The following is a 27,351-nucleotide window of genomic DNA, read 5'->3' on the forward strand; positions in this document are numbered from 1 at the left end:
GATTTTCTATTCAGCTTTACCTTTTATTTTTTTGTTCTGGCTAAAAAATTTAAGTTTTGCAAGTAGTTTTGACCTCCTTCAAGCAGATTTATGTCTATTTGTTTTAGGACTCCAAATGGGTCGAGGAGAAGCAACTCTTCTTACGAAGAAATCAGGAGTTGCTGGAAAAGGTTGGACTTGAACCTTTTTATGTTCTAAAAACAATATTTAGCACTTTTCTTGCTTTTGGTTCTTACTTTAAAATACATTTTAAGTCCTAACATTGGATTTGTAATGTAACTATGTGAAGAACTGTTTCAACTTTGTTGGTCTTTAATTTATAAGCTTGTCTTTTTCTAGGTGGAGAAGTTGGAGTCGGAATGCAGTCGACTGCAGCAGGAGCTTCAGGACTCCAGAGACCAAAACGAGCTCCTGGAGTTCAGGATACTGGAACTGGAGGTGAGTCAGTTCGTATTCCAGATGGAGGTTTTTCCCACATTAGCATATTTGAAGTTCCACTGGCGGAACAAGTCAGCGTCGGGCCAGGGGGCGGGGCCAATGACCGGGGCCAATGACCGGGCCCCTCACGTGTATCGCCTGCGCTGCTGGAAACTGTTGGGGGGGAGGGATTGTGGTGCGGTTTGGGCCTTGTGTCTCGTTGGATTTTTACACAGGAAGCATATTGGCTAAACCGTGAGTCAAACAGCCACTGGGACTGACTACTATATATTCCATTGAGGGACAGTAACTTTAACATTACATACACCTTTCTGAACAGGCGAGGGCGCACTTTTTCCATTTATAATTAGACATTTAAGCGACTTGAGCACCTCCAGACCTGGGCCCCCATGGGCACCCATCTGGGCCCGGGCCGGGGGCAGCCGCCCCACCAACCCCCCATAGTTCCCTGCCTGCAAAGTTCCCCAGAGTTTAGCCTGAAGGATCTTACACATTTATTACCCAATAAATAAATATTACAAGCTCAAACTGGGTAAGTCTGTCAGTCGCAGGACGTTTTTGAGCCACGGATGTGAGCACAGCTCAGAAAAATACTGCACTGCTTTCTGGAGTGCGTCCGATAATTTTTGCACATGAGGCTGTCATGGTCAAACTCCTATTCTTACTGTTCTCTGAAGTCCGGTGAGCATATCTAACATCCAGATTTTTTGTGCTGCAGATGATTGTTTTTTAGATGGTGCTATTTTTTATTCTTCCTGGCATAAGCTTTGTTGCTTCTACTTGGATGAACTACTATGTATTCAGTTATCAAGAGTTAATTTAGTTAATTTCCATACAAACCAATTGACCACAGAGTTATATTTTGCCACTAACAGGGAAAACAGGGATTCACAGACACTCGATCTGTTGGATATCAGGTAGCATAGCTTGTTACCTGTCAGCTGTAATATTTGTTTCATTTTTTTGTAGTAGATTTTGTCAGTCAGACAAAAAAAAAACACAAGTTTTTTTTCTTTGTTTGTTCTGACTACGACTTGTGAGGTTTCATGATTGAGGGGGAAAGAATCTGATTTATGTGCTCAAAACAGTAATACTGTATTTTACAAGAGTATCTTTTCCTGTGGGAATGTAATAAAACAAAAGGTTGTGTGTTTATTACCAAGCATCACAAGCACGTTCAGGAAAGCAAAATCAAGTTGGTGCGAATTATCAACATGATGAAATTCATTATTAAAACCAGGCCAACTTCTTCTTTTAACTTTCATACTGCTGGAATGTTTCTCTTTCATATTTTGCTCAATATTTATTTTATTGAGATCCAGAGAAACATGGTGACCATTTGCATTCAACCTCTGATGCTCCTAAATAAAATCCATGGCTACTTATTGCCATCAGAAATCACTCAGTCAGTAAACATAGTACATGTTTTATTCTCAAGCAGTTCTGTGAAGAGCTCAGAGGTTTGTTAGAAAACATTAGTGCCCAAACGGCATCATGAAGGCCCAGAAACACGGTAAGTAAGTTACATCATGACGTTCTGTTCAGTTCATCATCTGCAAATGGAAAGAATATGATTCAAATGCAAGCAGGATCGTCCACCGCGAATGACCTGTGGGGTCATTCGGGGTCATTATTAAGTAGCACCTTAATAAAAGCAGCAGGAAAGAGGTGCAGGGTCACTCTGGAGGAGCTGCAGAGAGCCACAGCTCAGGTAGGAGGAGGTCTTGACAGGATCATTATGAGCTGTGCATCCCACAAATCTGGCTTCTGTGTAAGAGTTGCAAGATGGAAACCACTGAATGGAATGGTTTTGATTACATCATTTTCTGATCTAGGCTGACAAAAACACGACCAAAATTCAGAGAATATATGACTTGACTTGAAAATTGATCCTGACGACATTCTTCACCCAGTCAGATTGAGCTTGAGGGGCTTTGCAAAGAAAAATGGGCTGCAACACCATGCTTACTTTTCCTTCCTCTTTACAATTCTGCTCTACTTTGAGTTTGGTCATAAAATTCAATACATTGATGTTTGTGGTTTTACGATAAGAAAATGTGTCTTAGTCCCATTATGAGCTTAAAATGTGTGTTTCTGTGGTAGGAGCGGGAAAGGAGGTCTCCACCTTTTAACCATTTGAGAATGCACCCGTTCTCCGAGGGAGTCAGTGCTCTTCAGATCTACTGCATGAAGGAAGGAGTCAAGGTGCTTGTTAAGAAGAACTTGTGTGACCAAAAAGGATAAAGATTTATTACAAATTGAACATATTTTTGCATTCCTGCTATTGATTCTGCTTTTCTTCACAGGATGTGTGCATACCAGATCTCATTAAACTGCTAGACATTCTTGGAGACAACGGGGTAATTTATAATTAATTCAGCTGTTAGGCATGCATTCCTAAAGCAAGAAATTTATCACAGTCTTTCCTTTTTTATGTGCAGAACTTGAGGAATGAGGAGCAAGTGGCAATAATTCAGGCTAGCACTGTTTTGTCACTGGCAGAAAAGGTAAAAGGCAACTTTATCTTGATTGAGAAGCAACTTCCTGTACATTCTGCACTTTCTGTTAAACTGACTTAAATTTGGACGAATGTCGCCCTCTAGTGGATCCAGCAGATAGAAGGGACAGAAGCAGCACTGCATCAGAAGATGATGGACCTGGAGATAGAAATGGTGGGTCATGGGGAATTGCTAAGCTAAATTCTTTGAAGATTTTCACAAAAAATAAAAATTTTCAATTCAATTAAAAGATTTTCAATTATAATCTTAAATATCATATCTAACAATACGATTCAGCAACATGAAATGAACTCATATTTAATCAAAAAATTTTTATTGTTCATTGATTTTTAGACTTAAACCAAATTTATTGAGCTGTGTGATCACATTAGATGTTTACAACTTAATTTATGTGAACAACCTCCTCTGTGTTACAGGAAATGTTCTGCAAACAGAAAGGCTATCTAGAAGAAGAGCTGGACTACAGGAAGCAGGCCCTGGACCAGGCCTACATGGTAAACACTCTGACACTTTGCTGTGTAAACATGTTTTTTTCTCATACTTTGCATACATACAGACAGACAAACGTTTTTGTATTATTTTAACTTTATTCCAAACTTCCCTAATGATTAATCATCTGTGATTAAAGATGGTTTTCACCATTTTCCACTAACTGGAATAATTTGGAGCTGGATTTATGTCTTCTTTCAAGTTTGGTTAAATAATAAAAAGCAATGAATGGAATATGAAAACATATTCTGTCCCCACATTCAAACATGCTTCCATCCATTTTCATTCTCTATACATCTGTTCATTTGGCTTGTTTTGAATACTTTTGTCACAGAAATGTTTTATTGTAAAATGAAGCATGAGGTTTGAGTATTTCAGATATGATTTGTATTCTTGTGATGGTTAAACTGTTGACATTTTCTCATTTTTAACAGCAAATCCAGGAGTTGGAAGCGACGCTTTACAACGCCCTGCAGCAGGACAAGGTTGGCTTTACATCTTATGTTGCATCACATCTTTTTTTCTTTTTTTTTAAGTGTAAACATTTTGAAAGTGTTGCATGTCAAAGCATGCATCACTAAACACGGTCACTAATTCAATTCTGAACGCATACCTCCCTCTCTTCTCAGTGTGGAAAATCAAAGATGTTTCAAACGGTTTTCTTGTGCAGTTCCATGAAAATAAATGCTATCACTGTAGAAACTTTTAATCACTTCAATTAATACTAAAAATAAATTTCTTCAAGGCTCAATCCCTGAAAGGCTCACTGACGTTCTTAGAATCTTGTGATTCCTTGAAGCTCCTTTTGATTGAACAGAACATCCATCCATCCATTTTCTTACACCCTTGTCCCTCAGTGGGGTCAGGAGGGTTGCTGGTGCCTCTCCAGCTAATGTTCTGGGCGAGAGGCGGGGTCACCTGGACAGGTCGCCAGTCTGTCGCAGGGCAACACAGAGACACACAGGACAAACAACCATGCACACACACACCTAGGGGCAATTTAGACAGACCAATTAACCTGACAGTCATGTTTTTGGACTGTGGGAGGAAACCGGAGTACCTGGAGAAAACCCACCATGCACAGGGAGAACATGGAGACTCCATGCAGAAAGACCGGGGCTGGGAATCGAACCCAGAACCTTCTTGCTGCAAGGCAACAGTTCTACCAACTGCACCACTGTGCAGCCCTGAACAGAACCTCATCTAGCACAAACAGCCAAGTTCTTGAATTCACCATGATCATTATAATACCCGCCGTCTCTGTTTCATCAGGTGATAAAGTACGGCGAACCCCTGAATGAGCTTCAGAAGGACGAGCTGAGGATGGCGGTGGAAAAGCTGAGGAGGCAGATGCTGAGGAAGAGTCGAGAGTACGACTGCCAGATCCTCCAGGAGCGGATGGAGCTGCTGCACCAGGCCCACCAGGTTCTTCTACATCCATTCATATTACTGAGAAACTTTGAAAGGAGAGGAATTTTTTAGGTCTGTGGTTTGATTTGTATTTCTGCTTTCTCTAACGAACCACAGAGAATTCGGGATCTTGAAGACAAGACAGAAATCCAGAGAAGGCAGATTAAAGATCTGGAAGAAAAGGTAACTACTGATGTTTAAAATCAGTAAATATGTAATGATGTTGCTAACAAATCATAATCTGACAAAAAAGATGAGTAATTTTAGTTCCCTTATCAAACAGTCAGAGTAAAAAAGTTCCACAGATGTTGACATCTAGTGGTCAAGCTGGGTATAACACCCATAAGAAATGACTTCCTTTATGTTTGAATTATTGGCAGATCTGGTGACAGAACGTGATACAGACTATTCTCAATCTGGGATTGAAATGTTTGACTTTTTCTGTTTTTATGCAGCACATACTCTGCATATCAACCACATAACTGATAAATCTCCATACAGCTTTCTGCTGGAGTCAACATGTTATGTCTCCACTTCTCACTGGTTTCTCATTGATTCTTACCCAGAAAGCGCATGGGCAAAAACCGTTAGTGAAACGGTCACTGGGACTGACTAGTATGTATTCCATTAAGGGAAAGTAAATTTAACATAAGAATTCCTCATATGTTAACATAAAGGCTCGTTTTGAAGTATAAGCTGCTACTTACAGGAAGAATTCAACCTGGAATGCGGCGTTCATAACAAACACGTGTGTTCATCTGCTGTACCGCTAGCAAACAATCGTACTGATTAAATAACATAAAAGTCAAGCAGTTCCCTAAAAGTCCAACAGATGGCAGCAATGCGCCATGCAAAACAAAACACCCACAGTTTATAGGACACACTTCCTGCTAAAGAGCCCCCTGGTGGTTGAAGAAAAATCCACATATAAACCGGAAAATACAATATATGAAAAAACATCTGTGCCGTAGTTTGAGGACCACTGTACTAAACAAATGACTAAAAATCAGTCTGAGCCACAAAAACTCCAGAACAACAATCTGAGAAAACCTTAAGAAGAGAATCTTACAGGAAAATACGATTCCCAACACCCTTAGTGCTCCTTTATGACGCACCTCTTAAGGCGATAAACCTGTCTTTTATTCTAATCTGTACCTGTTTAATTACACACTTGATAAAAGTTTAAGATCTAATTTAAAGATATTGTTAAATCAAACAGTAAACTATAAGGTAAGTTCACTTTGATAGATCTGTCTTGCATATATGAGAAACCAGCATCTGCAAAAATGTATAAATTTGCAAATAAACTCAACATTGGCATACATATATAAACACACAGAGAAAAAAAAAACAGTACAAAATATTAGTTATAATAGTGACTGTTAAATTAAAAACAATTTTTACCTCCGAGTATAAAAAGGATGTCATACAGTCAAACAAACAATGTTAGTAATATGCAGATATATGGTTTTATAAAGTAACCTCAGTTTTTTTGTCTCTGGTACTAACATGTCAAGTTTTCCTCTAATCCTCAAACTTTTTCTCTCTTTCTCTTGTTCTTTCTTTCTACAGTTTCTCTTTCTCTTCTTGTTCTTTTCTCTTGCCTTTATCCTTTGGCCTTGAAGTCTTTGTCGTGCTGTGGCTGAGGTGAGTCCTGCTCTCTGCCAACATCTGTTTTCTCAGTCTTTCTGAAACCTCTCTGTGTGACGGGAACCTTTAACAGGTTGTGGCTTCAGCTCTGCAGCCACAGGAAAATTCTGACATCATTCAGTCAGAGTAGATTTCTGAAGCAACAAACACACTTAGGAAAATGCCATCTGGCCTCATCTATGCTAAATGTTTTGGTGAATTTGTTGTTGCATTTGAAAATGTGACTTTTTGCCATCCCTCCAAATGAAATGAAATGTAAAGGAAATAGAAAATGACCCACAGTAAGAGGAAGAATAAGAATTTATCCATTTTTCCAGCTTCACTGAACCAAAACACTGATGCATTGCTGTAAATGATGTTTGAAGTCAATCCGTGCGATAAACTAAAGTCAGTTATTAGACTCTTACAACCTTTGCCTCTCGTCCCATAGTGGGCTTGACAGAGAGAAAAATAATAAACAAAACTCTTCTAAAAGACAAACAAAAAAATAAATATTTGTTTTATGTTATATTGTTTTTCTTTAGAAAAAGGAACATCTGAACTGTTTTCACTTGTTTCACTCTCCAGGTCGCGTTTCGCCTCAGAGATCTTCTGTGGGACTGCAGTGTTGTTTATGTGTTGGACAAGCTGAAAACATTGTGCCGTCGTGACATCAGTGATTCCAGATGTTGTTGGTGGATTAAGCCAGTGCACACTTCGCACATTTCTTTTATGTTTTGTTGTTTTCCACGTGAAGTTGAGATCTTCAGGATTCTGCCCAGGACTGTTTATTTTTTTAGCAAAGTTTGGACATTAAGCATCTCCCCAAATGTCTGAAGAGACAGTCAAAGGCTTGCAATGAAATCTATACACACAAATACTGACATAGTACACAGTTTACACACACATGCATGCATATGTAATGCACACACAAACACACACACACACACATGCTTTGTCAGTTGAAAACCAAAGCCTGGAAGATGTTCTCTCTGCCATGCAGGGTCATAACGTGTCCACAGCCACAACGGAACATAAACAGACAAAAAACTCAAACAGTGAAAGAATACAAACCACAGAACCACAGCCTTCCCTCTTTTTTCCTCTCTTTCATCTGCTGCCCAAAGCTGTAAGAACGTCCTTTTGGGATGCAAGTCATTGATGAGTAAAAGTGAGCCAACTCAGGGCCCATACGTGCAGAAGCAGTGGGAGCGGTTCTGACCTCAGGCCAGATTAAAATAAGGAACATTTGGGACTCGCTGCCTCACCTTCTGGCCTGCCGTCCCTGCTCTCAGAATGGTGCTGACCCAGACTGCTCGCACTCTCCAGAAAGTTATTCCTGCAGATGGACGAGGCTGTGCTGCAGACAGTGGCGTGTACAGACTCTGTAGAGGAATCACGAACACTCAGGTCCATCACTGGAAAAAAGGTGAGGAAAGGTGAAAAGCAGAAGGAGATGACGGCCTCTGGTGCAGCTCCTCTCAGCATGGATTTCCAGGAGGAAAGCTGCACATTGTGGAACTGCTTCTTAGCAATTTTTAAAAGCCAGAAGACTGAAAAGATGCAACTCTCTGGATTTCTTTTTTTTACTGTTCCAACCACTTAAACAACAGTTCAGAAGATCCCCAAAAAACCTGTAATGTAAAATATATATATATGCTGTTGATATGTACATGGGTCTTAATTATTTTCCGTAGTCTCCCTTATTATTTTTTGTGATAAGCTGTACTTTTTTTTACTCTCTAAAGCAGCTTGAACAGTTAATGTACTTGGCAGTTTATAAATGACTTACAAAGAGTATAAACTGCTCTGGTTTATTGTGGTGATGGCTGCAAAGATGAATTTTATGCCCTGTAGAGTTATAACTGAAAAGCTGAATGAATGTGGATAAAAAACAAAAACAAATGTATCGTTTTTCCTTCCCCTTTTCTACACTGTACTGCTCACATTTTACTGGATGAATCAGGCTCTGGGTCAGTTTCCCCCTTCGTCATGTCGTACCATCCTTTCCGTTTCGTACCCACAAGCACAGCTATGCGTCGTATATTACTGTATTCCCTTTCATAATTAATTGGGGTGTAAAAATACAACCAGCTCAGGAGACAATATGAGATTTTAAAATTTGTAAAAACACTTAGAAAACTCTTTTATGGCATTATGCTATTTTTTTACCATTTTCAGTTTAAGAATCTGAAAATGGTGTTGAACATCACAGTCCAGGTTTGACATCATGAATTGTGGTTTTTGTGTAAGTCTAATTCTAATTCTGTCACAAACAGGATTAGAATTAGGGAATTGTCCCTTTTTGTCTTTTCTCAAATGAAATCTGAGACTGTGGGTCATGCTAAAGTATAATTCAGCTTCCGTCAGTCTAAACCAGTGGTGTCCAAATCCTCCTTTGACATCAGACATTGATGCTGGACGCTGTGTGTTTAGGCAGCCTGCTCAGAGGTTGCAGACCCAAAGGGGCCTGGCTTGAAACTCAGCATTCACTTGAGCAATGTGCTGGATGAATGAGGGACTTCCAAACGGGGAAACCCTGAAAGGCCTGAATTTATGTTAGACACTCGTGAAACTTTCTCAAATTCTTTCAGTGCATGAAACACACTGGATGTTTCCAGTTCAGTATTCACAGATTCACCTATTTGTGGATTTTTCTGTGCAGCATAACTCCAAATTATTTGTGGAAAATCCATTCATTCCTCAATTTCTTTCAAAGAGCTTGTCTGCATTTTTTGGAAAGACAATTCCTGAGATTAATGCGACTTGATACACTGTCAAAGCAGCCAATCCAGGTGCACCATTTATTGTCCCTGGTGCTGATTGGCTGTAACCCCAGAATCGGCGATAAGGGAGAGTAGATATTAGCTTCTGCAGCAGTGCTGAGACGGTTTATGTGTGTTGAAGCATTTCAAAGTATATTTGGTATTTGAACTATTAAAATAGGCAGTTAAAAGTGTTTTTGCAAAGTTTGTATTAATTGAATCCACAATTAAATTCATTTGAATTTTGATTTAATGAACTGAGTCAAAGTACGAAATGGCGAAGGGATGAAATGACCAGCATTGTTTTTATTTACCGAAAATCTGTTGCATCACTAAGCCAGTAGGGGCGCTAGTTTACCCAACCCATGTTTTAAAGTTGTAAATATTTTAATACCACTTTACAATATTATACATCAAATTTAGTTCAAATTCAAACCTAGTTATTTATTCACTATCTTAAAATTATTTATCTAATTTAAATGACTTTTTTATGAAAAAAGTCTAAAACTCCCCAGCCTAAGAATACTGCAGGTTTTCTTGCTTTGTTCTTGTTATACTAACCAAAAGTTCTTTGATACTAACAGCTTTCTTGAACTGAACCCAAACAGCCATGCAGAGTTCTGCTTCTGCAGGGTGAAACAGGAGAAAGTGAGCGCAACGTTACACCGATTTCCCTTCCCTGAAGCCAACTCTGCCCAGAGGCTGAAATATTCACTAGCTAGCAGGTTCCTGTTCTCCGTGTTCCTGAGCGGGACGAAAGGAATCTGCCTTCATTCGACCTTGGGCTCCATTCACAGGCCACGCTTCACACTGGGATCCCATTACAATGCAGAGCAGCAGCTACAGCCACTCCACTCACTTCACTCAAACTTGTTGTGCTAACTCTGCTGACAGTCGCCCTGGATGTATTCTCCCTTTTCTACTCATAAATGTTAGTTATTTTTCATTATTACATCACATTTAATATACTTTACATTTTTTATGTTTTTGTCTCTTGGGTGTCTTCCAATAATAATGAAAAAACTTTAGATTTTCTTTGAAGTAGCAAAGAAAAACATAAGTCAAATACACTTATAGACTTATAATATACCTAAAACTTGTTTCCTTGTTTTATGCTGAAAGTGAGCATTTTAAATACTATTATGTTTTTATGCAACATTTGTCATATAAACAGATGAATTATGTTTAATCTACCTTGTAAATGCATTTATACCCTTTGAGCTTTTGCATGAGTTCATGTTACAACCAAAAAAATCTATTTCATTTTTAGAAAGTAAAGCATATAACTGGGAATTAGAAGAAAAATTTAAATTTTTTAAACATTTTTTTAAACATACAAATAAAGAAACCTTGTGTTTAGATCCTACCATCTTGCCCTCTGAAGGAAATAATTCTCACTTCCACATTTTCACTTTGTCCAAAACTCTTCACCACCACCGGTTCTCCAGATCTTCCCTGACTAATGATCTCCTTTCCCAGGTGGCTTTGCAGGTGATGCTCATGCGTTTCCACCTCTGGATGAAGGGCTGAGCGGTGCTTCATGTTTATGTCATTGCCACATCCGGTGATCATTGTTTATGTTTCTCTACCAGAATAAAAAAAAAGTGCATCGAGGTTTGGGGTTCTGAAAAAATGCAGAAATGTTCAAAGGGTATAAATACTTTTGCAAGGCATTTTATAACTGCTGCATATTAGGGCTAAGATGTGATGAAAATTATCGTCACTTTCCTAAAACAATGCCTCAAGTTTTTTTCTTTCTTAGTTTTTTTTTTTTTTTGCTAAAAATGATCTGTTTTGCAACACAAAGGGGTGATTCTTTCTTTTTTTTTTTGCAGAAATCACTTTTGGCCAAAAATGACATATTTTACAAAGGTGATGTTTTCTAATATTGTTTTCAAAAGCACACTTATGTTTTATTTATTTCCTTTGCAAGAATATATTTATTTAATAAACTAGACTTAGAAGTTTTTAATTCCACATGTTGTGTAGGTTGGAAAAAAGTTTGATTACTTTTTCCATTTATGCATACCATTTTCCGTGGCTTTATTCAGAAATGATATTTTTTTCACATCACACTTTATTGTTGTCATTATTGCCCTTTAACTGCCATCATCACTGTGTCCCGGTTTACAGAGTTCTGCTCTGTTCAGCTCATAAAGGTCCAGATTCCCTCCATCTTCTGCTTCACTGATATCATGTGTCCACTCATCCTGTTGCCTTTTCACACAAATAATATTTCTGTGATACATTTCTTTCACTGCAGCTCTGTCATACAAAGGCTGGATGTTTAACTGTTTTAAGACTTGTGGTTTGTTCTAGAAATACATTAAAATGTGCTCTGGGGGCCTCCTTTGTCAAACAAGCTTGTTAAACATTGTGCTTTTCCACATTGTGGCCTCTAAAAGGCCGAGTGGTTCCAGGATAACAGTCTGTCTTTCCACTTACTGTCCTTGCCAGCCAAGCAAGACAAGAACAGGAAGTTTGAAACTGGTTTTGTGCTGGAGTTTTCTCCTGCCAGAGGATGTCTGTCATTAAAAAATGACATCATTCTGTCTTTGCATCATTTCACCACTCCTGCAGAGGGCAATACATGGACTGACTAAACAACTGCCTTCTACAACTAGTTCAAAAAGGGAAATAAAGTTTGAAGTGAATCTCATGTGTGAGGCATCATTTTTTCCTGCATAGTTTTCTTCTGAACATATTACGGTAATTACTGTTGATGTATCTGTTTTTGTGCTGCACAGAAACAAAGTGTTCAGCGTCGTCTCTTCACAGTGAGAAGGCGTTTGGTTCTCCTCCTTCCCAAAACTTTGTGAAAACATACATTTGTAGATGGTGGGCCGTTGTAAATGACTTCCAGTAGGAGTCTTTGTTAGTGTGAGTGGGGGGTTCAGACTGAAATTACATCATGTACATCCTGGGAGGCAGTTTAACTTAATTTGAGGAGCAGCTGGTCAGGAGCCAAACCATCCCAGGCGGAGGCAGCTGCCCAGCCACAGGTCAGCCGCCGGGCGCAGCAGCCCTGGTGTGATCCGATTTTACACTGAAGGCTGAGATCCACAAGAAGTCAAGACCGTATGAAGAATTAAAAAAGCAGTCAACATGAGTATTTTTGTTTTAGCATAACACATTGATATTGTACTTCTTGTTTTCTGGCCTGTAAAGTATGAGCAAAGGAAAGGAAATATGAAAAAAATAAATCTGTGTTTTCATGCCTTTTTTTCAAATAATAAAGATCAGAATTTCTGCAGAATCACTAACATTACATATTCTTTAGTTTTACTTTAAATACTTTATTTTAAAGATTGTTTTCAATTAATCACTGAGGTTTTGTCAACAGCAGGCAGCAAAAACATTTTACATAATTATCAAGATGTAGAAATAAACAAAAAATATATGGAAGCAATAAAATTATGGAGCCAAAGTGAAATCCAAGACTTAACAATTGAGGTTTAGAATATCACCCTATATCACCAGATACATCTTTTTAAAACCTATAATTTTCAAAGAGAGTTCAAATCTGTAAAATCTGTCAAACTTGGTGATTGTCATCCTTATGTCTTGTCCTTCCTTCAGTGATCCAGGCCCACTTGCTGCTTGTCAGTCCTCCTTTATTCCTGCCTTCCATTGGAATTTAATTCCATCGACTTGTCTGACGAACGGTGGCCTACATACCTCCTTCCTTAAAGGTCCCAGCCGCCGTGAGGCTTCTCGTGCCAAATCCATGAAGACCAGTGGCCGTGAATTTGCCAAACTCTGTCCTATCTGCCTTCAATCCATTGTGCCTGAATGAACATGCACTTAATCCAGAGGAACATGAGAGCTTTTGTTTATGGGACATCAGTTTTACTTGCTGGCCGTCTTGCATCCATTTTAAAATGAAGATGGCGATGGTTTCCTGCTCTGTTGCTGATTTAAAAGCCTCATTAGGTCAGAGCAAGATGTGGTTAAGGAACTTTTCGACGCAGAGAGCAAAACTTTGTGCAGCAGGGCTGCGCTTGTCAAAATGTCCACAGCTGGGAAAGTTTCTGTCTGTTTATGAAAGGGGATTTACTCTGACAGTGTCCTACATAAAGGAAATAAACTACTGTCTCTGTCATGATGTCTCCAAAATCTGTGAAGTCAGTGTGGTCTGGTTTAGCGTCCCTGCAGTCAAACAGCTCTGCCCTCGCAGCAGAAAAACAAACTGCGCTGTCGGATACACACACTCTGTACGACCTTCCAGCCCTGTCATTGTTCTTTCACATCATGCTGATTCTTTCTAACAGCTGAGTTGGATAGTGTCAACATGTAAGTGTGTGAGCTCTATCTGTTTACTGTGTAAAGGCTGGGAGCACTACTGGAGAAAAGGACACTTAATAGAGGGTCTTGGCTTTTCAGCTCAGATATAAAATCCTGTGAGATGAGACCTGAGGATGTTTTGTTTTTGAGATTTTTTCAGTTCCTCAACACTCTGGGTGATGTTTGTTTTTCACCCCAGCTGTCATTATGACATCAAACCACCATAAATGCTTTTCAAAGCCCCAGATGACCTGATGAAGTCCGTAACACGTGTTAGGTTCATTAGCTTTCACATTCGCAGACATCCATAATCCTAAACAAGTGTTTTAAATGTTTCTTGAAGAATCTGGGCTGCAGTTGATTACCTCTAGTGTTTCACAGTGAACAAAGATCATTTCTAACACAGTTCAGTTATGGAACATCTTCCTGTTTGTGAAGGCAGCAAAATATGGAGTCAGTCTGTTGACATGGGAGAAAAAAGAAAATGAGTTATGAAGTCATGCCTAAAACTTAATAACTGAACTTAATGACTAGGACTTAATAACTTGTGGTCACAACTTAATTGATTATGGCTATGACTTAATAACGGGTAGACATGACTTGTTATAATTTCCATTAAAGTTGTTCCCACAAGTTTTTAAGTCATGGCCACATTTTTTCTCCCATGTCACCAAACAGGCTCCGTAGAAAAAACAGTTTTTTCTGTTGTTTTTTTTGTAGCTCAGCAGATGGAGGAGCTTGTCAGGGTAAACTATCTTTTTAAATAACAGTATAGCTTTTTAATTTGTTTTTTTTCATTGTTTATCAGAAATCAAACAATGAAGCAGGTAAATTTTCAGAATCAAGCTTTATTTGTTCTCTAAAGCAGTTGTTGCATCATTCCTGCCCTGCTCAGCCGTCCGGTCCGACTCCTGGCCTCAGCAGCCTCTCCGTCCAGGATCTGCTCGTCACCCATGTTGCTGATGCAGTCTTGTCACAGTTGTGCTGACATCAGCAATCAGCACCGCTGGAGGTCAGACATGCATCAAAAAAATCATCAACTTTTTACTTTGACTTATATTCAAAGTAGCTGAAGAGGTGCTGAAAGGACAGCGATGATTTGAACAAATGTGTGAGAACTGCATGTGATGTAGTTAAATGTCATTGTTGACAAATTTCCCCCAATTCAACTTCAACAGACCCAATTGGACACATCCCTACCCTGACCCCCAATATGTGGTAGCAGAATAATAAAACTACATTTTTGTCCCAAGTTTTGGTTTTAGTTTTAGTCACCCCAGAACTATTATTGGCATCTAACATGAATGTCAGTAAGATGTTTTTAAATGCTGCCTATTCTAATGTCTGTGTTAACTGCAACTTTATTATATTAAACAAATACAAACAATCTATTTAGTCGATATAGTTGTTTCACTCTCACTGTCTAAAGTAGTTGTAATGCTAACAAAGCTCTGAAAATTGACTTTTTGTGTTTTGACAACAGAGGACAAATGTTTAATTCATCTAAAATGTATTAAATATTTGTGTTTAGTAAGAAGAACCTTATTAAACACAAGATGTGTTGTGAAGAGTCTTGTTCTCTGTTATTGCCGTTCTAATAATCCATCTGAAAAAGCTCTTTCATTTAGCCCAAACTGCAGCTTCCCGGTCAGCCAGATGCTAACTTTATCAGCAGCTGTACGTCGTTTACCTGCTGGGCCTACTCCATTCTGAAACACTGGATATGTTCATAAACAGTAAACAAGAAACATAAAAAAATGCTGAATTCAATGCTGACGCCCCTTGGCCATGCTGCCCTGGGCAAGGAGCCATATCACCCACCACTATCATAACGACAACAAAATGCTTCCTCTACCGAAGTTGTGCTGCTTTTAATTGAACAAAATGACACAAAAGTAGAATATAAGGTCACATCTTAAAGTCCCGCCAGCTCCCCCACAGCGCCACCTCTTTACCTCACTTCAACTCGTGTCTCCTCCGCTGCTTCCTCACACAAGCGCATCCACGCATCACTTCGGCACTAGTTTCCCCGACATCCTCCTCCTCCTCCTCCTCCTCCTCCTCGGACTGGAGCTCCAGTGATGGCAGAGCGCAGGGCACAGCGGCTGAAAGCGGAGGAGGAGCTGCCGGTTTATCTCGCCCGTCCTGGAACGGCCGATCAGATCCCCCGGCAGAAACGCGGCGGCTTGTTCTGCAGCGTGGAGGACGCGTTTGACAGTAAAACTATTGATTTCGATGCGCTCAGCGTCGGACAGAGGGGTTGTCGCACCCCGAGGACCGTTAAGCGAGAGGCCGGTCAGGGGGACACAGGGAGCCCAGCAGGTGCTGAGAGCTCCGCTCAGAAAGTGCAGATCTGCAGCAGCGGAGGGAAGGAAACGCTGCAGAACCTGGAGGATGAAAAGGTGAGAACAATGGAACTTTGAACAGAACAAGAAAAGTTAGAAATATATGCAAAAAACTAAAAAAACAAAAAAAAATCTTTGCTGACAGGCCCATTATATTATAAGAATGGGAAAATAAGGCATTAAATTATAGAAAAGGTATTTATTTTGTGCTGTTATGACAAATTCTCGATAACTAAAAATTTTAAACATTTTAAGTTTGGGTTCATGCCATGAGGATGTCCATTAAACATTCATCTGTAGTATTCTGTCTCATGTCCAGGTTATCTGACACCACTTCCACAGAGGCCGTTCATTTCTGTCTTAATGAAGCTGCAGCATCTGTGCAGCTAGAAATGCACCAATCAGCCGCATCACAAACCACAAACCAGCCAATTTCTTCTTAATCAACTCTGGTTGTTGCAGGGACATTTTTTTTACATATTCATAAAAGGTTTGACTTGTCAACTAAATCTCAAACACTTTTGAAATATCTTATTGTAACACACAGCGGTTACACTGGAGTCCAAAAATGTCGTAACACACACTTGTCTTTGCTTGGAAGAATTTTAAATCCAAAATATTCTTTTACAAAGAAAATGGGAAAAAGTTTAAAACAATAAGAGCTTGGGTTCATATTCAAACATGGGGATCAAATTATGTGTGAATAAAACCTGAAACTGTTTCAAGTTTGTTTGTTTTTTTACCTGCCAGAGTAATTAGTGTTTTTTTTTTGTTGTTGTTCTAGATGAATTTGTTTAATAGTTGTGTTTCTGTGTCACTTTGAATATTAAAAAATATTCTTGTGGCGGTTGTGGCATTATACAGAAAACTGAATTAAATGATCAGAAACTTCTTTCAGTCTTTAGATATTTGTACTGAACTACAGTGAAGATGTTAAACTTATGTCAGGACTAATACAAAATTAAAAGAAAATAAAATTAAGGTGAAGGTGTAACTCTTCAGCACCACGGACAGAGACACAGAGACGGATCGGTCATGAAATGTTTGTACTATAACAGAAAGAGAGAAAGATTTCTCTCACAAAATGAAATCCTGATGTGATTCTTACAAACGTATTTTGTGCAAACTGCTCAATGTTTTCAGGCCTCCTGGGTTCAGACTGAGCATAACATGCAACGAGCCTTTAGAATGAGGAAGAAGCTTCACAGGTGGACAATAATGGCTTACAAAATGTTTAATGAGTTTGCATAAATGGCCTTGAGATATAACTTTAAATTTATAAAAGTTTATCATTTGCAACTGCATAGTCTTTGCATCAGAATCACTGTTACTTTTAACAGCTTTATTACATTTCAAAGGAGAGGAAGTAAAAACTATTAATGTTTCTATATGTTACTCCACATATTTACAGTCTACACTATTTACTTACTTACTTTGTCCTTCTCATGTCAGGTTGAGATCACTGTTGGCACAAAATCTGACGATTCATGTTTCTCTCTCTCTTTTCCTGATTGGCTCATGCAAACACACACACACACACACACACACACACACACACACACACACGCACGCACGCACGCACGCACGCACGCACGCACGCACGCACGCACGCACGCACACACACACACACACACACACACACACACATACATACATACACACATACATACTCTGAAAGAATCCATCATTTGGCTTTGAGAAGTTAGACTATTAACTGAAGTGCACACTGTTGTTTTTCTGTCATCTCACATGTCTAATTCATGACATTTATGACATTCACACACATGGAACGGTCATGGGGTCGTATCCCTCTAGTTTTCATTGGCTGTTGGCATCATATGACTCCTCTAGTTTAAGCAGATTTTAGTTTCATGATCTGAAATCCCTTGGATTTGGATCTGTGTCCACCGTTGGATCACATGACTAATCAAGCCACTTCAATCCAAGTGAAGGTTTAAATTTCTAATGGAAAGTCATGAAGGGGATGCTTAAAAGTACATTTAGAATCTAATTGTCAGAAATTATTTTAATCATATATTTCTATTCCACTGGCAAAATAATCTTTTTTTTAAATTAAAGAAACTTTTTATTTTAGTTTTATCTTAATTTTTTAAAACATGTTTTATGTTTACAAAGCCCTTTAATATTTATTTTAGTTTTATGTATACGGTTGTCCAGTCTTTTGGTTGTTTGTTGCCCTTTTTTATCACTAATTGAATGCTTTAATTTTATTATTTCCAATAGATATGATGTTTTACATTTATAAAATAAAACTCTCTAAATAATTTTTTGCATCTGATGTATTTCACCCTCCACCCTCACTTCCATTTTTATTGAGTCAGCGGTCAGTTGACACTATCTTTTGTGTCCAGATTCAGCTAAAAAAACTGCATGTATTAGGTTTGGACTCTGTTAAGAGTATTTTCTTCTACAAAACTTTATTTTCTGAAGGTAGACATCTTTATTTGAGCATTTAGTAGAATGACTACATCCTGATATTTTATAAGCATAAGGAACAAACCATTTGAGTTTATTTTATGTTGTGACAGATTCATTCTGCCTCTCTTGTTGATCTCCAACATTAGCTGCAATAATTAAAACTGCAAAACCTGGAATGAAGTTATTCCTAAGAATCTGACTGATGACAAAAAAATGACTATTTGAGGACTGGTTTTTAATTCTTGTTTAAGGTTAAATTACTTTTCGACTTCATAAATCTGCATCTTTCTGCTTCATGCTACATATCAACCATAACATTACAACCAATCTTTATCAGTCTTCACAGTTCATTTTAGTGTTGAATCAAAGCATACATGAGCTTCATAAAGGACCAGATGATCCAGCAGACGTTAACACATAAGACATTGTTGCTGATTTATTTGGAGATATTTTAACCAAACAGGACTGCAGTTTTCAAACTGGGGTCAGGATTCGACCCTGCAGGCACAACGTTGTTTCTAACAGTTGGTACATAAACGATAGTTATGAATTTATTTAAAATGTAAACTTTGAAATGCTGAAAGTGTTATTTGCTTTATGCCTAACCTGTTATTGAAATAACCCTAAAATCTTTACTTAACATTAGTTATAACTGTTTTAATATATGCAATCCAGATTCAAATGGTTTTTTCTCGCTGTGTCATGTGTTTTATTAATCAACTTAAAAACAAAATGTTAGAAAATTAACATTGTATGAATACTTTTACGAGGCATTGTAAGTCTCACTGTAAAAAATGAATAAAGCAATTTATTATGTTTGTTGTTTCATGTGGAGCAGAAAGAAATGACTGGAAGTTTGTTGGAGGAGACTCAGCAAGTCCAGTCTCTTTTTTTTCTGCATCCTTGACCTGCCTGCCTCCTGTCTGTCAGTCGGCGTCAGCTGCTTCATGTGGTCTGCAGAGGCAGCTGACCTGCGGACAGAGCAGCGCATGGCTAATGCATCTCCAGGGTGTATGGATGCTGATGTAGTGCCTTTCCGGCCTTACTGCCGTCAAAGAGTGTGTCAGCATCAGGTGATGTGTTTTCCTGGATCCAAATGAGGAGGAAGGTAATCAGTGACTATTTGCTCTCAGGGGTAACAATAAATGCTTAGTGAATTTAGTTTTAAAGTGCTTTACAAAAAGTGTTTATATCTCTTTAACTTTTCATGATTTTGTTGCATTAGAAACATAGAATGCAATGTATTTTATTGAGATCTTATGTAAAACATCACTAATGTGGTTCTCTATGCCTCTGCCAACTTTACACACCTAGAGACTAATATTATTTATATTAGACTAAAGTATTGAACAGTGTCTAGCAGGTTTATTTTTGGAGGATTGTCCTGTGTTTAGCTCCCTCCATGTCCCTCCTGCAGCATGATGTTCACACCTTTAGGTTAGTTTGCATCCACATATAGCAATTTCCCTATTTATGGTAAAAAAAAAACAGCATTTGATTTTGGTCTTGTCTGAGCAGAGCGATTCTTCCACAGTTCTTACAACTTTCTTCTAAAACTTCTTGTTCCTTTAAGGCCAGATTTGTGTTTGTAGTGTTAACAGATTCTCACTAGTTTCCTAATTATGCTCTTTTTGCCCGCTTGATGTGTTTCTGTTTTGGTTTTTTGTGGCTTGCAGTTCTGCCACGCTCTATATTTTTGATGACGGCTCAAATGGGGCTTAGTTAGATCTCCAAAGCCTGGGAAACAGGCTTTTAGTCCAAACGCTGCTTTAAGCTTCTCCATATTGTTATCCCTGAGCTGTTTCCTGTGTTTCGTCCTCATGATGCTCCATTTGCTCTTTTTAGTAGTTAAGGAACTTGTTAAGCCAATTGGTTACATTCGTCTTGATTTAGGAGCATCACAGTAAAGAGCAGTTCATAAAACTGATGTTCACTTATTTTTATTAGACATGTAATTTGACAAAATATGCACAAGTTTAAAAAATAAGTTATTTTGCAAACCAGTTTATGTTTGTGACACATGTGAAAGCCAGGAGGTTTTGTATGACATACCTGTTCTCATATCAGAACCTCATTATAGCTGCATAAGTGCTGATGAAGGGAATGGTGACTGAATGTTCAAACAATAGAGACAGAGGACTGGGTGGGGACATGCAGAGAGGGAGGGGGAGCATGGATGTGAGTGTGTGACCAGGCTCTGACAGCTGCCACGTCACATTACTTAATAATAAGTGGAGATTGAAGCATTTCAGTGTAGATATTTTATCTAAGCTCAAATGTAGGACATTTTGAAAGCAGTTTTAATAAGATAAAGATGACAATAATAAGATTAGGTTGATTACTGGTTGCACTTTGTTAGGAAAAACTCTTCAATCCTGAGAATTTGACGTTTTATGAACTTCATGTCAAATAAGCGCCTCTAGCGCGCCCTCAGGTGGAAAGATTGAGACACTGCCGTCTCTCCAGCTGAGTCTCCAGAGGGAGGGGCCGCTGTTAGCGGGTACAGACGCTCCTATAGCGCTCAGCTAAGGCACTGACTGAACAGCGCACTGTCAAGAAGGGCGACCATTCCTTGAAGCTCCCATCCGGGCGAAACGGCTGCTGCAGCATCCGCACAGAGGGGAAATACCGCTTAGTTAGGCTCGTTTTTGTTTGACAAAAAGGTGGAATCGGACAGAACATGTCTTATCAAGGCAAAAAGAACATCCCAAAGATCACAGTGAGTAAAATAATAATAGAGTCAAGAGTTATTTCTGCTTCAATGGCTGCAAGAACTTTGATGCGCGCCGCTGCAAATCAGTGCGTTAGATTTCATTAAAACTCGAAGTGGAAAAAATGAACAGCTTCGGCCTGATGTGAGTGCAGGAAGCAACTGGAGGAAAAGAAAGAATGAGGTTATGTGCACAGTTAAATGACTGGCTGCCATAGTGACAGGCAGGCAGAGGGAGATGAGGCGTTTTCTTAAAGGTGTCCTGCATCTTCTTTGTTGAAGGGAAACATGGCTTGTGCTGAAGCGGCTGGTCAGTCAAATTCACTGACTTATCTCTTTGTGCGGGAGATTTCTTTTGATGTATATGGTTTTACGACAGTGGTTAATTTTTTAAAAATCTATACTTTCTTAGCTCAGCATTATGCTAATCCTTTAACATGGTTGATATTATTTTAAATATGTTATAAATTCATAGAAATTGTTTTGTAAAGATTAAACTGAAACCAATTTCATTTCATTTTAATCATTTTCACCATAATGTGCTCATCCCTGATGGAGATTTTTCTGGTTTACACTTATTGATTTCTGTGTGGGAGGATATTGATCCGGAATGTCGGGCCTATTTCCCAATTTAATCCAGTTTACCATATGTTTACGGGAAATGCATGGACAAAGGTGAGTTTGTATGTCCTGTGCTCTTTATTTGGAAAACCCTACTTTAGGGATGAAATAACCCCACCCGCCTGCCCACCTCCCCTTCTGCACGCTGACACAGACAGGGCTTGTGTTGCAGGCTGGTGCTGCAGAGAAAGTGAGAGGGCAGAAGAGGAGGAGGAGGAGGAGGAGGGGTGCATGCACACCCATTTGTGATGAGCTGTGATTAGTCGGCCTTGTGGTGTGGCCCTTGTTTTTCTGCGTCCCCGAAGAGGAGAAGGATTCAGGCTCCTGTCACGGCGGATGGGGTGGGGGTTGAATTCAGGGGAAGGCTGGCGTTGCTCAGCAAGGCAGCTGGGTGCTGGTGGGGTGTAGCAGCAGCAAAGCAGCCTCTCCCACTGCCTCCCGTCTTTATGTTCATGTGTGTGTGTGTGTGTGAAATGTCTGCCTCCCAGTTTTCATTGTTGCAGCTCAGGCTGCAGTCAGGGGTGTGTTTGCTCTGCCTTTGTCTGAGCTGCTCAGCTGATTTTACACCACATGCATGCTCTGTGTGCAGAACTTATCAGATCTACACTCAGGTTCTGTCATATTCCTTTTAATGCTGCACTTCAGGCAGAGTGTTTCTCTTTCATCTGAAAAAATAAGCACTGGGATGATTTATAGTTCACTTACTGCTGGCATACGAGGGGTTTTCTTTAAAATGGTCTCTACTCATCGTATCAAAGCGCAGAAATCCAGTCATATAAAGATGCTGCAGAATAATGCAGTAAATAGAATAACTCTTCCTGAGAAAATGTTTTTCCTCTCTCAGTTTGAAAAAAGAATCTTACATTTTAAAGTAAGGGTGTGACGATACATCCTGCTCACAACGTGAGACAATATTAGGTTCAGTAAACATTTTATTTTTTTATCCGTCTTAGAAAGCTTCTGCTCAGCACAGAATGATTCAGTCAGGATGTAGCCAAATTTACTATTTTAGATTTTAAACCAGAAAAGATAAAAACGCTGAAATACAAAGGTTTCTATTTGATTTGGTCTCAGTAAAATAACGTCATCCTTTTTATTGCAATAGTTTGGTAATACAAATGACAATATTTCTGTTTATCTAGCAGAAAATTATTTAAATGTTAATTGATAATATGATGAGTTATTTAAATATTTGTCAATTTTTATTAGTGCATTTAAAGAATGTGCAATTTAATCTTGAAAATTGTAAATGTCTCTGAACTTGAAAAAATATTTATCCATATCACCAGAAACAAAGAAATGTGACAGGAAGGTTTGCACTGATAAATTGATCAACCGATAAATTGGCTCAATTTCTTACATTTTTGGGGATCAGTGATCTGCCGATCTAACCCACTGATGTAATCTACAATGAGGAAGGTCTAAAAGTCAACCTCTGTCCTCTGCTCTGCTGTGAAGGTTTGACCGACGGACCGACCCACCAGGTCACGTTTACTGTCACCAACTCAGCAACTTTCTTACTATATTTAGCAACATTTCAGAAAGAAAATCAGTATCAGCCAAAATCGGAATCACCAGATCAGGCTTTTGAAAGATTGGTGATCAGCCAGAAAACTGCAATCGGTGCAGCCCTGGTAGCAGCGCAGCAATAATGACTACTTCCTACTGCTGCAGTCTCACAGACGCGACACCTCGGTACAAAGATGCTCATGTGACAGACCTGATGGACTGCTGACAGCACACATCAGAGACAGAGTCACAATGAAAGCACGGCCATGTCTGATACACAGAAAAGAACTGGACTTTAAGTAATGCTCACATTTATTTCTTCAGAATTATACAATTCAACCAAGACGTTAGTTTGAGGCTGGCCTTGGCTCACTGCCTGTCTGTAGCAGTCCACAGACACGGGGTTCACCTGGACAGGTTGCCAGTCTCTCACCAGACATCACTAAGACACACAGCACAGATGATGCACACACTTTGTGAGTGAAGCTGGAGTTCTTGGAGAGAATCTAGAAACTCCCTGCAGGATGAACCCGGGTCTGGATTTGGACCTGGAACCGTCTTCCTGCAGCCCCACAGTGGTAACAAGCAGCACCTAAAGCTTGCTGCTGAATGAATAATTTTGGCCTAAACTGTTAGCCAAATATGTTTATAAAGCAAGGAGATAATCATAAAAATGCATAGTTATGAATAATTTAAACAAGTTTGCCTTGTTTTTACCCATTGGCCACTGAAGATGTCATGATCCGTGTTTCTATGTGTTTATTTTCTAGTTTCTATGTGATCCTGTTCCCTGTTAGTCCTGTCTCTGCGTCTTTCCCCGTTGATTGTCTCCCAGGTGTGTCTCGTTCCCGTGATTGCCCCGTGTGTATTTAGTCTCCCCTGTTGTCTGTGTTCTTCGTCGGGTCCTTGTCAATCTATGTCGTCTGTTCCCGTAGATGCCTGTTTCCCCGTGCTGCTCTCTGTTGTTCCTCGTGTGGATTATTGTCATTAAATTCATCATTTTTCACCATATCTGGGCCTAAGCGTCATCTCCTCACCTACCACCACACCGCCTCATGACAGAAGGACCCGACCACGACCACTAACGGTGAGGAACGCTACCTTTCATCATGGACCCAGCAGACCGTCGTTCCCTGTTTAGGGAGATCAGGAGATACGACGAGGAATGTAAGAAACCATATTCTCCGTTCACCCGCCTCAACGCCGCCATTCGGATGGTGATCCACCTAGACAGGTGGATCCAGCTCCTTCCTGGGTTGGGCTTGGAGGATTTTTACCAGGAGGTAAAACGGGAGCTGGAGACGGTAAAGGCTGTGCTGGCAGCGAGACCCAAGCCAGCTCCGTCTCTTCGCCCAGCCTACCCGTCTCCAGCCGCCACAGCCTGGTCACCCTGTCCTGCACCCGCTGCCGGCGTGCAGCTCCCCGAGCTTCCTGCACCCACTGCCGGCGTGCAGCTCCCCGAGTTTCCTGCGCCCGCTGCCGACGACCGGATGAGTCCCTGGTGGGGGACTCGTATGGCGATCTGCCCACCAGGTGTCGGGCCACGGCGATACCATCGCTCTGAGCCGCCGGAGGTCCCGGCCCCGGGGCATCGACGTCGCCGCCGCCCTCGACCACCGGAGTTTCCCGTGCCCGCTGCCGGTGAGCAGCCGCCAGAGTCCCCTAGTGTCCCTCCAGAGTCCCTAGTGTCCCTCCAGAGTCCCCTAGTGTCCCTCCAGAGTCCCCTAGTGTCCCTCCAGAGTCCCCTAGTGTCCCTCCAGAGTCCCTAGTGTCCCTCCAGAGTCCCCTAGTGTCCCTCCAGAGTCCCCTAGTGTCCCTCCAGAGTCCCCTAGTGTCCCTCCAGAGTCCCCTAGTGTCCCTCCAGAGTCCCCTAGTGTCCCTCCAGAGTCCCCTAGTGTCCCTCCAGAGTCCCCTAGTGTCCCTCCAGAGTCCCCTAGTGTCCCTCCAGAGTCCCCTAGTGTCCCTCCAGAGTCCCCTAGTGTCCCTCCAGAGTCCCCTAGTGTCCCTCCAGAGTCCCCTAGCGTCCCTCCAGAGTCCCCTAGCGTCCCTCCAGAGTCCCCTAGCGTCCCTCCAGAGTCCCCTAGCGTCCCTCCAGAGTCCCCTAGCGTCCCTCCAGAGTCCCCTAGCGTCCCTCCAGAGTCCCCTAGCGTCCCTCCAGAGTCCCCTAGCGTCCCTCCAGAGTCCCCTAGCGTCCCTCCAGAGTCCCCTAGCGTCCCTCCAGAGTCCCCTAGCGTCCCTCCAGAGTCCCCTAGCGTCCCTCCAGAGTCCCCTAGCGTCCCTCCAGAGTCCCCTAGCGCCCTTCCCGAGTCCCCTAGCGTCCTCCCAGAGCTTCCTAGTGTCCTTCCCGAGTTCCCTAGTGTCCTTCCCGAGCTCCCAGCGCCCGCAGCAGCCGGCGCTCCGCCAGAGCTCCCAGCTCCAGAGCTCCCAGCGCCCGCAGCAGCCGGCGCTCCGCCAGAGCTCCCAGCGCCCGCAGCAGATGGCGCTCCGCCAGAGCTCCCAGCGCCCGGAGCAGCCGGCGCTCCGCCTGAGCTCTCCGAGTCCGCTGCCGGTGAGCAGCTCCCCGGTGAACCTCCCGAGAATCCAGCCGGCCGTCCTGCCGGTTCCACAGCCTCGGCTCCGCCCGAGCTCCCAGCGCCTGCAGCAGCCGGCGCTCCGCCAGAGCTCCCTGAGTCCGCTGCCGGTGCGCAGCTCCCCGGCGCTCCGCCCGAGACTCCGCCCGGCCGTCCTGCCGGTTTCCCGGCCTCTGCTCCGCCCGGCCGTCCTGCCGGTTCCCCGGCCTCTGCTCCGCCCGAGCCCACGGCCTCTGCTCCGCCCGAGCCCACGGCCTCTGCTCCGCCCGGACCCCAGTCTCCAGCGCCTGCAGCAGCCGGCGCTCCGACCGGCCCACCGCGGCACAAGCTCCGCCTCCAGCGTCGCCGCCCACCGCGGCTCAAGCTCCGCCTCCAGCGTCGCCGCCCACCGCGGCTCAAGCTCCGCCTCCAGCGTCGCCGCCCACCGCGGCTCAAGCTCCGCCTCCAGCGTCGCCGCCCACCGCGGCTCAAGCTCCGCCTCCTGCGTCGCCGCCCACCGCGGCTCAAGCTCCGCCTCCTGCGTCGCCACCCACCGCGGCTCAAGCTCCGCCTCCTGCGTCGCCGCCCACCGCGGCTCAAGCTCCGCCTCCTGCGTCGCCGCCCACCGCGGCTCAAGCTCCGCCTCCTGCGTCGCCGCCCACCGCGGCTCAAGCTCCGCCTCCTGCGTCGCCGCCCGCCGGACCTCCCACGAGAGGTCTGCCTCCTGTGCCGTGGTCGGCCCCCGGAGGGTTTTGCGGTGCTTATTTCGTTTTGGATTTGTTTTTTGTTTTTCTGGACTCTGGCCCTCCTACCGTCGCCCCTCCGCCCACCCTGTTGGGATCTGGTTTTGTTTTCTGGACTCTGGCCCTCCTGCCGTCGCCCCTCCGCCCACCCTGTTGGGTTGTTTTTTGTTGTTTTTCGTTGGACTTTTTCTGTTGGGCGCCTGGTAGTCGCCCCTTGAGGAGGGGGTACTGTCATGATCCGTGTTTCTATGTGTTTATTTTCTAGTTTCTATGTGATCCTGTTCCCTGTTAGTCCTGTCTCTGCGTCTTTCCCCGTTGATTGTCTCCCAGGTGTGTCTCGTTCCCGTGATTGCCCCGTGTGTATTTAGTCTCCCCTGTTGTCTGTGTTCTTCGTCGGGTCCTTGTCAATCTATGTCGTCTGTTCCCGTAGATGCCTGTTTCCCCGTGCTGCTCTCTGTTGTTCCTCGTGTGGATTATTGTCATTAAATTCATCATTTTTCACCATATCTGGGCCTAAGCGTCATCTCCTCACCTACCACCACACCGCCTCATGACAGAAGATAGTTACCAGCAACCTGCAAGGATAAAGAGAAATAGACAATGGATGGATGGAAGGTAATTCTATACTGTTTTATTAGCTTTTTTCCATTGCTTTATTTGTGTAAATTTTGATTATGTTCTGAATTTAACGGTGATAAATAATAATCTCAGATTGAACCAAACCAAGCTTAAGCAGCCGTTAACTTGTGGCTGATATTTATTGTAGTCAAATACCCACATAACCTTCCTGTAGAACTTGATGTGTAGATTATAGAAAAATATTTTAATAAGTTGTCAAAGCTGGAATGAAAGGTCAACAAGACCTATCATTCCAGAAAGTGTCCCGGCAGTTCTCTTCTTT

At 41.8% G+C, this 27,351-nt stretch overlaps 2 protein-coding genes and 1 long non-coding RNA gene across 5 annotated transcripts in view; 2 read left to right on the plus strand and 1 right to left on the minus strand.

The window, feature by feature from the left end:
- Positions 1–11,904, plus strand: part of jakmip2 (janus kinase and microtubule interacting protein 2) — a 31,380-nt gene extending 19,476 nt beyond the window's left edge. The window contains exons 13-24 of the mRNA XM_081615635.1: positions 108–170; positions 340–438; positions 2,542–2,643; positions 2,745–2,798; positions 2,880–2,945; positions 3,042–3,110; positions 3,374–3,451; positions 3,881–3,931; positions 4,719–4,871; positions 4,974–5,039; positions 6,429–6,503; positions 7,074–11,904. Of these exons, the coding sequence (XP_081471761.1) occupies positions 108–170; positions 340–438; positions 2,542–2,643; positions 2,745–2,798; positions 2,880–2,945; positions 3,042–3,110; positions 3,374–3,451; positions 3,881–3,931; positions 4,719–4,871; positions 4,974–5,039; positions 6,429–6,479 (852 nt within the window). The 3' untranslated portion in view covers positions 6,480–6,503; positions 7,074–11,904. The remainder of the gene's footprint in view (positions 1–107; positions 171–339; positions 439–2,541; positions 2,644–2,744; positions 2,799–2,879; positions 2,946–3,041; positions 3,111–3,373; positions 3,452–3,880; positions 3,932–4,718; positions 4,872–4,973; positions 5,040–6,428; positions 6,504–7,073) is intronic.
- A 2,459-nt stretch (positions 11,905–14,363) lies between these two features.
- Positions 14,364–15,587, minus strand: LOC108166888 (uncharacterized). Its single transcript, XR_001777295.2, has 2 exons — positions 15,490–15,587; positions 14,364–14,540 (listed from the first exon to the last, which is right to left on the minus strand). It is a non-coding gene; the product is annotated as an uncharacterized LOC108166888 (long non-coding RNA).
- Positions 15,588–15,615: 28 nt separating this feature from the next.
- dpysl3 (dihydropyrimidinase like 3) overlaps positions 15,616–27,351 on the plus strand; it is a 40,052-nt gene continuing 28,316 nt past the window's right edge. The window contains exon 1 of one of the 3 annotated variants that reach the window (XM_081615272.1): positions 15,616–15,936. In XM_081615272.1, the coding sequence (XP_081471398.1) occupies positions 15,616–15,936 (321 nt within the window). Of the gene's footprint in view, positions 15,937–20,817; positions 21,038–21,319; positions 21,339–27,351 lie in introns of those variants that run through there. The other 2 variants (XM_081615273.1, XM_081615274.1) reach the window with 2 other exon arrangements.

Source organism: Poecilia reticulata, chromosome 14, assembly GCF_904066995.2.
Source record: "Poecilia reticulata chromosome 14, P_reticulata-male-v2, whole genome shotgun sequence".
Lineage (NCBI taxonomy): Eukaryota > Metazoa > Chordata > Actinopteri > Cyprinodontiformes > Poeciliidae > Poecilia > Poecilia reticulata.